At 44.2% G+C, this 12,157-nt stretch overlaps 1 protein-coding gene across 1 annotated transcript in view; it reads right to left on the bottom strand.

Annotated features, from left to right (window-relative positions):
• Positions 1–12,157, bottom strand: part of kiaa1549la (KIAA1549-like a) — a 348,851-nt gene that overhangs the window by 73,503 nt on the left and 263,191 nt on the right. Inside the window, exon 13 of the mRNA XM_068046635.1 lies at positions 9,513–9,640. Coding sequence (XP_067902736.1) covers positions 9,513–9,640 — 128 coding nt within the window. The remainder of the gene's footprint in view (positions 1–9,512; positions 9,641–12,157) is intronic.

Here is a 12,157-nt window from a genome sequence, read left to right as displayed (position 1 = left end):
AGCAGTATGTACCATCTACAAGATGCACTGCAGCAACTCACCAAGGCTCCTTAGACAGCACCTTCCAAACCCGCGTCCTCTACCACCTAGAAGAAAAAGAGCAGCAGATGTCTGGGAACACCTGCAAATATCCCATACCATCCTGACTTGGAAATATATTACTGTACCTTCACTGTCGCTAGGTCAAAATCCTGGAACTCCCTCCCTAATAGCACTGTGGGTGTACCTACACCACATGGACTGCACCACCACCTTCTCAAGGGCAACTAGGGATGGGCAATAAATGCTGGCCTGGCCAGCGATGCCCACATCCCATGAACGAATAAAAAAAGATCCCATAGCACTATTCAAAGAAGAGGAAGGGATGTCCCCCAGTTTTTCAAGCCAATATTTATCCCTCAACCAGCTTCACTAAAAAACAGATCATCTCATTGCTGTTTGTGGGACTTTGCTGTTAGCCAATTGGTGTCACATTTCCTAAGTTACAACAGTGACTCGACTTCAAAAACAAAACTTAATTGACTGTAAAACAATGTGGCAAGTTCTGAGCTCATGAATTACAAGATCTTACCTTCTTTTTTGCTACACAAATCCACGACAATGTAACCTCGGGGAGGTAGTGTGTCTCAATTTCTCTATCTCAGTCCCAAGTATTAAGCAATATTGTAAAGAATGACAATTGCAGCTTACCTTAATTTTCCTGATCGTACTTGGCAATTCAATATTAGATTAAATCCCCCACTACGCAATTTATTCACAGCCAGAATGACATTAACAGCAAAAAATCAAGTGGCAAAATTCATCCAAACAGATTTGGGTTACATAGTGATTAAAATAAAATACTGTTGGGAGATTTTTCTTTCATTCTCCAAAGGCTGCTCCATTCTGTTAGGACTCAGTAATGTAAGGTATCTCTCCAATATATCTTTGGAGCTTTTCTGCTCCTCTGAAGCTTTGAAGGTGGTAGGAGCACTAGCACAAGGATTGGTAATAAAATTTTAATAAAGAGTTCAGTCCTAGGAACATAAGTCAGAAAAGATATTGAGAGGCCACATAACCACGAGGGGTATGAGATTCCAATTTAGGTTAACAGGAAATTGGAAAGAAAAGAATGGAGATTATAATGAAATAGGTCACTGCTGTTACTAAATGGGATTCCAGTAGATTATATTTTGGTATATTCCATTAACCCTTTATTTTGCCTTAGCCAGCTCAATTTGGTGACTTGTGCATTTTCATTTTTGGGATGTGAGCGTTTCTGGCAAGGCTGGAATTTACTGCCCATCGAGAATGTGTAGGTGGTGGGCCTTCATCTTAAATCACTATTCTTTGTAGCATTTTGATGCAACTGAGCAGCTTGCTAGGCCTCTCCAATGCGAAAGTGTCTAACCACCCCTTGCTATTACCATTGCCAAATCCTCCCACCATCAACATCACAATTGGCCAGAAACACAACTGGATCAGCCATATAAATGCTGTCCCCCATCCACAAGGCAAAATTCAGGAGTGTGATGGAATACTCTCCACTTTCCTGGATGGGTGCAGCTCCAACAACACTCAGGAAGCCCGACACAATCCAGGGCAAAGCAGTCCACTTGATTGGCACCCCAACCACCACCTTAAACATTCACTCCCTCCACCACCAACGCACTGTGGCTGCAGTGTGTACCATCTACAAGATGCACTACAGCAATTTGCCAAGGCTTCTCTGAAAGCATCTCCCAAACCTGCAACCTCTACCATCTAGATTAGGGTTCTCCAACATACGGCCCCTGAGCCAAGATCCGGCCCGCTAAAGGTTTCCATCCAGCACACGGATGTAAACTGTACCGAGTCATTCCTCATCCTTGCCAGGGGTTGGTAACGTATCCGTACACAGACACTAGTATCCGTGGTAAAAAGTTTTGAGGTCTATGATTGGTAATTTCAGATATGAGAGATTTCCCATTGGCTTCTTCTTCCAGACTGGCTTTTTAAAAACTCGCAATATCAGTTTCACAGCTGACAGGTGCTGGAGCAGGAACAGCGGTTTCCGAACTTCAGACAGATTCAGAGTTTTCCGGTGGGTTCCAACTTTTTTTTAAAAGCAGACCAGAACACCCTGAAGCTGCCTGAAATTCAGAAACTGCTGTTCCCGCTCCCAGCACCTGTCAGCTGTGAAACTGACAGTGCGATTTTTTTTTTAAAAAAGCTATCCAACCATGAAGTTGCTCTACTGAGAATTCCTGCTCTCTGCAACTGTCAGTGAGAGAAGGGGGTGGGACAGAGAGAGAAAGAGAGAGGGGAGGGCAGAGAGAGGGGAGGGCAGAGAGCGAGAGAGAAAAAGGGGCGACAGAAAAAGGGGTGACAGAGAGAGGGTGACAGGGAGAGGGAAGACACAGAGAGAGAGGGGGAAGAGAGGGGGAAGACAGAGAGGAGGGACAGAAGGAGAGGGAGGGACAGAAAGTGGGAGGGACAGAGAGAGGGTAAGACAGAGAGGGGTGACAGAGAGGGGTGACAGAAAGGAGGGACAGAGAGAGGGGAAGACAGAGAGAGAGGGAGCAGAGAGAAGGGGACAGAGAGAGGGGGGAGCAACACAGAGAGGCAGAAACACAGAGAGGGGGGAACACAGAGAAGGGGGAACACAGTGAGAGAAAGAGACTGAGACAGAGATAAACAGGGATCAAGCTCACTCTTGACAGATGGACATCTATCTGGAATACTCCGCATCGCTACATGAAGTGTGTGGGCAGACACTGACTACTTGCGCAAGCAAAAAAATGCCAGGCATCTCATTAAATCAGTTTCCAAAATAGTGATGAGAAAGTAAGTCATTAAAGTAGTCTTCGCATTTAAAGCTTCTTCACAAAACTACACATTTGTTGTTTAATTTTAATGCCTTTATCTTTCCAAAATTGTCTCAACAGCCCCCTATGTGAGACAAAAATTGTAATGTGGCCCCATACGCAGAAAGGTTAGACAACCCTGATCTAGAAGAACAAAGGGAAGCAGGTCTATAGGCGGCCTTGGTAATGGAATGGATATGTGGTTGGATGCGCATCTTGGGGGCAAAGGTTTCGAACAGTCTGGTTCAGTCTCAGACAGTGGTCAGGGAGAGGGCTGGAGTCAGTAGCTTGGGAACAGAGTTTGTGCCGGGGACCGCAGATTGGTCTTCCCAATATTTAGTTGGAGGAAATTTCTGCTCATCCAGTACTGAATGTTGAAGAAACAGTCTGATAAGTTAGAGACAATAAAGGGGTCAGGAGAGGTGGTGGTGAGGTAGAGCTGGGTGTCGTCAGAGTACATGTGGAAACTAAGGTGCTTTTGGATAATGTTGCCAAGGGGAACATGTAAATGGGAAATAGGAGGGATAGATCCTTGGGAACACCAGAGGAAACTCTGTGGGAGTAGGAAGAGGAACCATTACAGGTGATTCTGATGAAAGGTCATGGACCTGAAACGTTAACTCTGTTTTTCTCCCCACAGATGCTGCCTGTCCTGTTTTCCAGAACTTCCTGTTTTGATGTCAGCTGTGGCTCAGTGAGTGGCACACCGCCTGAGAAGGTTGTGGGTTCAAGCCCTATTCTTGAGACCTGAATGCATTATCCAGGTTAACAGTTCCCAGTGCAGTACTGAATGAGTGCTGCACTGCCAGAGGTGCTGTCTTTCAGATGAGACATTAAACCAAAGCCCATCTACCCCACTCAGATGGCTGTAAAAGATCCCACAGCAGTATTCAAAGAAGTGCAGGGGAGCTCTCCCAGTGTTCTGGTGAATATTTATCCCTCAACCAACGTCACTAAAACAGATGAAATGAGAACAGAAAGTGCCAGAAATACTCAGTTGAGGAAAAGGAAGACATATCAGAGGTGCTGTTATGGAAGGTTGCATCATCAGAACAGATGCGTTGGAGACGGAGAAACTGGGAGAATGGAATGGAATGATTAATTGATTGATTCCTCAACCCAGGATTCCCCTGCACTGTGGTTGAAAGGGCCCTTGACCGTGTCTCACCCAGTTCCTGTACTTCTGCCCTCACCCCCTTCCCCTCCCTCCCAGAACTGCGACAGGGTTCCCCTTGTCCTCACTTTCCATGCCACCAGCCTCCACATGCAAAGGATCATCCTCCACCATTTCCGTCATCTCCAGCATGATGCCACCACCAAACACATCTTCCCCTCGCCTCCCCTATCAGCATTCCGAAGGGACCGTTCCCTCCTCCATCAACCCCAACACCTCGTCTCTTTCCCACAGCATCTTCCCATGCAATTGCAGGAGATGTAATACCTGCCCTTTTACCTCCTCTCTCCTCACCATCCAAGGCTCCAAACACTCCTTCCAGGTGAAGCAGTGATTTACTTGTACTTCATTCAATTTAGTATACTGTATTCACTGCTCACAACGCAGTCTCTCCTACACTGGGGAGACCAAACACAGATTGGGTGACCACTTTGCAGAACACCTCTGCTCGGTCCGCAAGCAAGGTCCCGAGCTTCCGGTTGCCACCTTGTCACCACCTTGTTCTCATGCCCACATTTCTGTCCTCGGCCTGCTGCAGTGTTCCCGTGAACATCATCCCATGCTTGAGGAACAGCACCTCATCTTCCGATTGGGCACTCTACAGCTTTCTGGACTCAATATTGAGTTCAACAATTTCAGACCATGAGCCCCATTACTTTTTTTAAAATTTTTTTTAAATATATGTTCTTAATTTATTAATTATTTATTTTTTAACCATATGCTAGTCTTAAACTTATTTTTCATGTTTTTGCTTTCGGACAGAGCTGTTCATTATTCTGCCATTAGCACTCTCTCTGGACTCATGCCTTGTTTTTCGCTACAACTACTTAGCACTCCAATCTGCCATTTAATCTCTTCCCCCCCTCCGTCCAATCACAGTCCTTCCTTCATGTTCTTCTTCCCGCTCCCTCCCCACTTTCACTTGCTCAAAGACTATTACATTTCTAAATTTTGCCAGTTCTGATGAAGGGTCATAGACCTGAATTCATTAACTCTGTTTCTCGCTCCACAGATGCTGCCAGACCTGCTAAGTATTTCCAGCACTTTCTTTTCTCATTTCAGAATTCCAGCATCCGCAGTATTTTGCTCTCACTAAAACAGATGATCTGGTCATTTATTTTATTGATGTTTGTGGTATCTTGCTGTGCATAAATTTCCTAGTGACTACACTTCAAAAGTATTTATTTGGCTGTAAAGTGATTTGTGACAACCAGAGGACGTGAAAGGCACTATATAAATGCAATCTTTCTTTCACTACATCTAATTTAGTGTCACACATAAAATGAGACAACTTGGATGACATTACTTTGTCCAAATCATTTAGGACAACAGCAGTATGAACGATGACCCCCTCAGGACTCCAGGGCCATTGAAGTTCTGATGAAACCTTCCCACACGCCATTTACCTGTACTGCTGCTTACCTTTCAGCCATGCATTAACCCAGAGTAACACTTGGCTGCCTATCTCATGGACATCCATCTTGTGAATCTATCTGTATTGTGGGACAATATCAAATTACATAGAATATATAGCACAGAAATAGGCCATTCAGCCGAACCAGTCATCTATCAGTATCATAACCTTTCTCCCTCATGTGCTTTGCTAGCTTCCCCTTAATTGCATCTAAATAATGCCTCAACTGCTCCCTGTGGTAATGAGTTCCACATTCTCACCACTTTCTACCTGAAAAAGTTTCTTCTGAATTCCCTATTGCATTTCTTGGTATCCATCTTATATTGATGGCCTCAAATTTTGCTCTTCCCCACAAATGAAAACACCTTTTCCACTCCATCAAAACCTTTCATGGTTTTGAAATTTTGTATTATGTCACCCCTCAGCCTTCATTTTTTAACAGAAAAGAGACCCAGCCTGTTCATCCTTTTCTGATGGGTATAAACTTCCTGAAGTCCAAGTAGATAACATTTACTGCCTCAGACTTGTTCACTAGATATGTAATTCTTCAGTCAACTGATCAAACGCAACCCGCCCCTTCTGAACTTTCGCTTATCAATCAACCTGGGCTGACTTTTATCAGCCCTCCAGGGAGTGGCCTTGTGGCATGGGCGGCCATAAAACTGCGAGGGAAGCTGACAGGTGGAATGCTCATCACCATCCCGATGCTATTCAATTTACTCAGGGGCCAGGAAGGCCGAGGATGGCATTCCCAACACAGAGGCCCAATTAATGGCCACTTAAGGGCCTCATCCCACCTCCACTGGCATTTTACCAGCAGCGACTGCAGGGGCCTCCGCCATGTGGGGATGTCACCTAGTAACACCAGGTGGCTTCCATTTGGGCTGCTGGGGTGGGGGAGCCCTCCTGCTTGGGCAATCTAAGGCCCACGGAGAGCCCACTATGGCAAAGGCCCCATCCGTGCCCTCAACAACCACTACCACCCCCCAGACTCCCACCGCTCACTGCGGCCTGCCTGACTGGCCCCAGTGAGTCTGCCCCCACTTACCTCCTCTCCGGGGCTCCATGGCTGCTCCTGGTCCCAGGCCTCCTGCAGTTCCAGCAGTGGCCACCACTCTTGGCGACGCTGCTGGAACTGCTGAGCTGCCAGCCCTCTGATTGGCCGGTAGCTCTTGGAGACTGGGTCCCCATCTTTAACTGCCTGAGTGCCGTTAATTCCAGCCGGGGGTCCCCAGAACAGCCAAAACGGGGTTCCCTCGCCTCTCTAGCCCTGTGTTGGTAGCCCTACCGTCTGCATAAAACTCTCCTCCTGTTTCTCTTGGTGATCTTTTACTTCATCCCGCATCAAAGTCTCAAAGACTTTGCTCACATATTGTCACAGATGCATTCGAAAAGTAGTGGAAGCAGATTCAATAGCAAGTCTCAAAAGAGGAACTGGATAAGCACTTGAAAAAAAAATCAAGACTATTGGGAAAGCAAGACATTGCCAACGGGGAAGGTAGTGGTGTAGTGGTAATGTCACTGGAATAGTAATCCACAGACCAGGCTAGTGCTCTGGGGATATGGGGTTTGAATCCCACCATGGCAGATGGTGAAGTTTAATTTCAATTAATAAATCTAGAATTCAACAGCTAGTCTCATGATGACTATGAAATGATTGTTGTAAAAACCCATCGGGTTTGCTAATGCCCTTTAGGAAATCTCCCTGGTCTGGCCTACCTGTGACTCACAGCAACGTGGTTGACTCTTAAAATGTTGTCTGAAATGGTCTACCAAGCTACTTAATTCAAGGGCAATTAGGGATGGGCAATAAATGCTGGCCTAGCCAGAGATGCCCACATCCCACAAATGAATAAAAAAAAATTAAACAGCTCTTTCAAAGAGCTGGCACAAGCATGATGGGGTGAATGGCCTATTTTCTGTATGATTCTACATGTAACTTTAAGATTTCTCCCTTGTCCTTTATTTAAAGATATAAGCTACGTCCTTCAGGATTCATGAAAAGGACTCGGCTCAGCATGTAAGCGATACTCGGACTCAGCAGGGCAATGGCTGTCAAATCAACTCTCAGCATACAATATGGAGAAGTTGTTGGTACTTTCTGTTGTGGCAGCCTTTGGTAAACTTATCCGATTCATTCACCTAATCTGTTACTGAAAAATATTTACAGGAACCAAAATATAAACTGAATTAACAGGGTAATCTCCTCCAGCCCAACAACCCTGCAAGAACTTAGCATTTCTCCAGTTCTGACTTTTGTGCATCGCCCACTTCATTCGCTCCATCATTACTGGCCATGTCTTCAGCTGTCAAGGCCCTAAGCTCTGGAATTCCCTCCCTAAACCTCTCTGCCTCTCCTCCTTTGTAACTCTCCTTAAAACCTACTTCTTCGACCAAACTTTTGGTTGCCTACCCTAATATCTCCTTCTGTGCCTTGTTGTCAACTCTTGTCTGATTGCCCTCTTGTGAAATGTCTTGGGACGTCTTATTACGTTGAAGAGATTATATAATTATTTTAAATTCATTCATGGGATGTGGGCATCGTTGGCCAGGCCAGCATTTATTGCCCTTTCCCTAATTGCCTTTTAGAGTGATGTCCCTTTAAGATTTTAGTATTCTAATGAGCTAAGCACCAAGATGTGACTACTTGCCAGATTCACTCTGTAACTGTAACACCAAGAGGCAAGTCCTGTAAATAGTTAGCTCTGCACTGTATATTAGTTTAGATGTTTAATAAACCTGTTTGAGATCTTCAGTCAACTGAACTCCACGCATCTCATCTACATTGCATCAGACAACATCAAAAGCTTCTCATTACATGGTGGCAGCAGTGGTGAGAAGACAGAATCCAAGATTGAAGACTGCAGGAAAACAGCTTGAAAAACTACCTACCACTTGTAGAGAGAAAGTTAAAAGAAACACTGGGCCAAACAGTGTAAAGAAAAATAAAACTCACCTCCAGCTGTAGAAGACAGAGCTGAACGACAGGCCGCAAATTATACACTGTGAGTCAGTGTGCTGTCGGTACAGGAAACCCAGTTATAAAAAAAGCTTGAGGTGCTTGCAAAGGTGAGACAACCTGCATTCGTCGAGCAACATCTTGATTTTAAAATTCTCACCTTTGTTTTCAAATCCATCCATGGTCTCACCCCTCCCCATCTCTATAATTTCCTCCAGCCTCACAACCCTCCGAGATATCTGCACTCATCTAATTCTGGCCTCTGGAGCATCTCCAATTGTAATTGCTCCACCATTGGTGGCCGTGCTTCAGTTGCCTAGGCCCTAAGCTGTGGAATTCCCTCCCTCCACCTCTGTGCCTCGCATTCTTCCTTTAAGACACTTCTTAAAGCCTACCTATTTGACCAAGCTTTTGGTCATCTGATCTAATATCTCCTCATGTGGCTCGGTGTCAAATTTTGTTTTATAATGCTCCTGTAAAGCGTGTCAGACATTTTATTACAGTAAAGGTGCTACATAAATATAAATTGTTTTTGTCTACCCGATCAAGCCCTTTCATAATCTTAATGACCCACTATCTGGTTATCCTTCAGCCTTCTCTTTTCTAGAGGAAAGAGCCCCAGCCTATTCAGTCATTCCTGATAACTTTAACTTCTCAGTTCTGAGATCATTCTTGTAAATCTTTGTTGCATTTTCTCTAGTGCTTCTATATCTATCGCTTCCATATGGAGATCAGAACTCAGGTGAAAGAAATGAAAGGGTGTAGGGGTGGACAGTTAAAATATAGCTTTAACTTGTTCCAAATTTCAGTCCAAACCAGATCAGTCTGACCCGAACAGAACTTCCTTAGTTGGCGTTGTAATTCTGCGCTGGGTATTAAGTGCTTAGGGGTGGGGTGGTGATTGAATGAAAGACAAGAGCTTTATCAAAAAATAATACATAAGTTTTATGTCTTAGCGAGACAGCCTCTGAATAGATCACATCACCTTATCTGCTTACGCGTCAGCTTGTGAGGCATGGAAATTTATGTTCAGGTCAAAATCATATCTCATGCTGCAGGAGTTTTATTTTCTGCGTGTTTGTGATTTATTGCAAAGTTTCTGCCACAGGAGCAGAAAAGTAAAAAAAAAACTCATCTCACCATTTTTCTTCCTCGTTCCCTCTTTGGTAGTTTTCTGCTGTGCTGTTGCCTTCTCTGGAGTGTCTGTATCCAAGTCCAGATTTCCTGATTGCTCACTGATGACAGAATCCTGTTCGCTGTGTAACCTGCTACAAATCACCATGGCAACAAGAGAACTGTCATATTTTCATCTCTCTCTCACCCTTATATGTTTTCAAGGTTAGTTTGACTGATACCCTTTGCTTTTTATTTTTCCTGATCCCGTCAGTAAATTTCTTACAACATAAAAGCAGTGCGTGAAAAGAAACATTAAATAACACATTCTAACTTGGTATTAATATGATTGTGGATGTAGCTTTTACTTTATGCACTTTAGACTGTAAAACTTCCATCCCTCAAAATGTTAAGTGTTTTCCTAACCTTGGCTTCAGCCTAATTTCTTTTACCGAATTCTGAGAGATTAACTATTTCATCATCTTTGCTGTATCATAGTCAAGTCTCTTCCACACCCGTAGCTTCCTCCACTCAAACTGTTCAATATTTCATGCTCACTTCTCTATAATAATAGTTAACTTAATAATTGTATTATCACTCTGGCTGGAATTTCAAAGCACCTCTTGATAGCCCCTCCCTATCTCTGTAACCTCCTGCCATCCTCCAATATTTATGAGTTCCTCCAATTCTGGACTCTTATGCAGCCCCCTGCTTCCTTTACCACAGCTTTGGCTGGAGTCCAACCCCTGGAATTACCTCCTTAAACCTCTCTCCCTCTCTCTCTTCCTTTACCTCAGGCTAATATCCTGGGAACAAGGGTTCATATTGCACCACAGCAGTTAGCGGCATTTAATTTCAATGAATGAATGTTTTCAATTAATTAATAAAAATCTGGAATTGAAAGCTACTCTCAGTCATGGTACCAGGAAACTATCAGAGATTATTGTAAAAACCCATCAGGTTCACTAATGTCCTTTAGGGAAGGAAATCTGCTGTCCTTACCTGGTCTGGCCTACATGTGACTCCAGACCCACAGCAATGTGGTTGACTCTGAACTGCCCTCTGAAGTGGCCTTGCAAGCCATTCAGTTGTCAAGGGCAATTAAGGATGGGCAACAAATGCTGGCCTTGCCAGTGACGCTCACATCCCATGAAAGAATTAAAAACAGTTGACCTTTTTGATCAAGCTTTTGGTCACCTGTCCTAATGTCTCGCTCGTTGGCTTGCTGTTAATGCTTTTGGCTGGAAATGTTCTTGTGAAGTGCCTTGTGACATTTCACTATACTAATGGCGCTATATAAATTCAAGTGGTTGTTCTTGGTGTGCTGTTTTCCATTGATAATTTAACACATCAAACCATTTGTTATATTCTCTTAACCCCAATTAGATAGTGCTAGGGTGCTTTTAGATAAACTTGAAGTGGTTGTGATGCATTCAGAGGACTGGAAAGACACCAACACTACAGCCTTCAGTTAGCCGTGGCTCAATGGGTAACACTCTTGTCTCTGAGTCTGAAGGTTGTGGGTTCAAGCTGCATTCCAGAGACTTGAGCACATAAGCTAGTCTTATAATTGGTACCTAGGGAGTATGGGACTGATGGAGGTGATGTCTTTTGGATGAGATCCGTTTGCCCTCTCAGGTGGATGTAAAATATGTCATGGCCACTATTCTAAGAAAAGCAGGGGAGTTTTTCCTGCTGTCCTGGCCAGTATGTATATTTCAACCAATATTACAAAAACAGGTAATCTGCTCATTATCTCATTGCTGTTCGTGGGACCTTGCTGTGCGCGATTTACAGATTTACTTCTTGATATTCTTCTTCGAGTTCAGTGACAGCTATTCCATCCAGTGTAATCTCACCGATCTCTTCTGTTAAGTGGATCTTGTATCCCTTACGATCTGGAGTACACCTTCTTTTCTGCTCAATATCCAAGTAAATAATAGCACGGCCCAGGGATTTGAACAGGGAGCCCTTACTCCATGTACCGGCTACTGAAATCTTGCACGTGCACGCAATGTGCTATCATGTCTTTGGAGATGGTGGAACACAAAGTAAGCTTTTGAGAAGAAACTGGCCGGCACGAACATGATGGGCCGAAGGGCCTGTTTCTGTGCTGTATAACTCTATGACTCTAAACCCATCATCAAAGCAGTACCTGGTTCATTTTGCATGAAGTGGATTTCTGAGCAGTATGCAGTATGATCAATTCTCTATGATCCACAGTTACAGAAGACAATAAAGGTACGATGGGGGTGTGGGGGAAGGGTTTCAGCCCACCAAGCTGTCAATCAAAGTTACCACCCTTTGATGTATGCTTATGGGATTTCTCAGCATCTTCCTGAGTTGCAAGTTGTAGTTGAGCTGTGCAAATGGGGACGAAAGTACAATCGGCCTTGTACGTACCATTCTCCTCCACTGGGCTATTATCATTACCTTCCTCTTTCAGTAGCTGTTGTGTATGGTATCATAGTGGTTATATTAATGGACTAGTAATGCAGAGGCCATAGTCTAGAGAGGTGAGCTCAAATCCACCACACCCTCCCCCATAACAACTGGGAAATAATCTGGAATAGAACCTACCACATTGTTGTAAAAACCCACCTCGTTCACAAATGTCCTTTAGGGAAAGAAATCTGCTGGTCTGGCCTACATGTGAGTCTAGACCCACAGCA

The sequence above is a fragment of the Heterodontus francisci genome, chromosome 14 (assembly GCF_036365525.1).
Source record: "Heterodontus francisci isolate sHetFra1 chromosome 14, sHetFra1.hap1, whole genome shotgun sequence".
Classification (NCBI taxonomy): domain Eukaryota; kingdom Metazoa; phylum Chordata; class Chondrichthyes; order Heterodontiformes; family Heterodontidae; genus Heterodontus; species Heterodontus francisci.
This window is presented reverse-complemented; position numbering and strand designations above follow the sequence as displayed.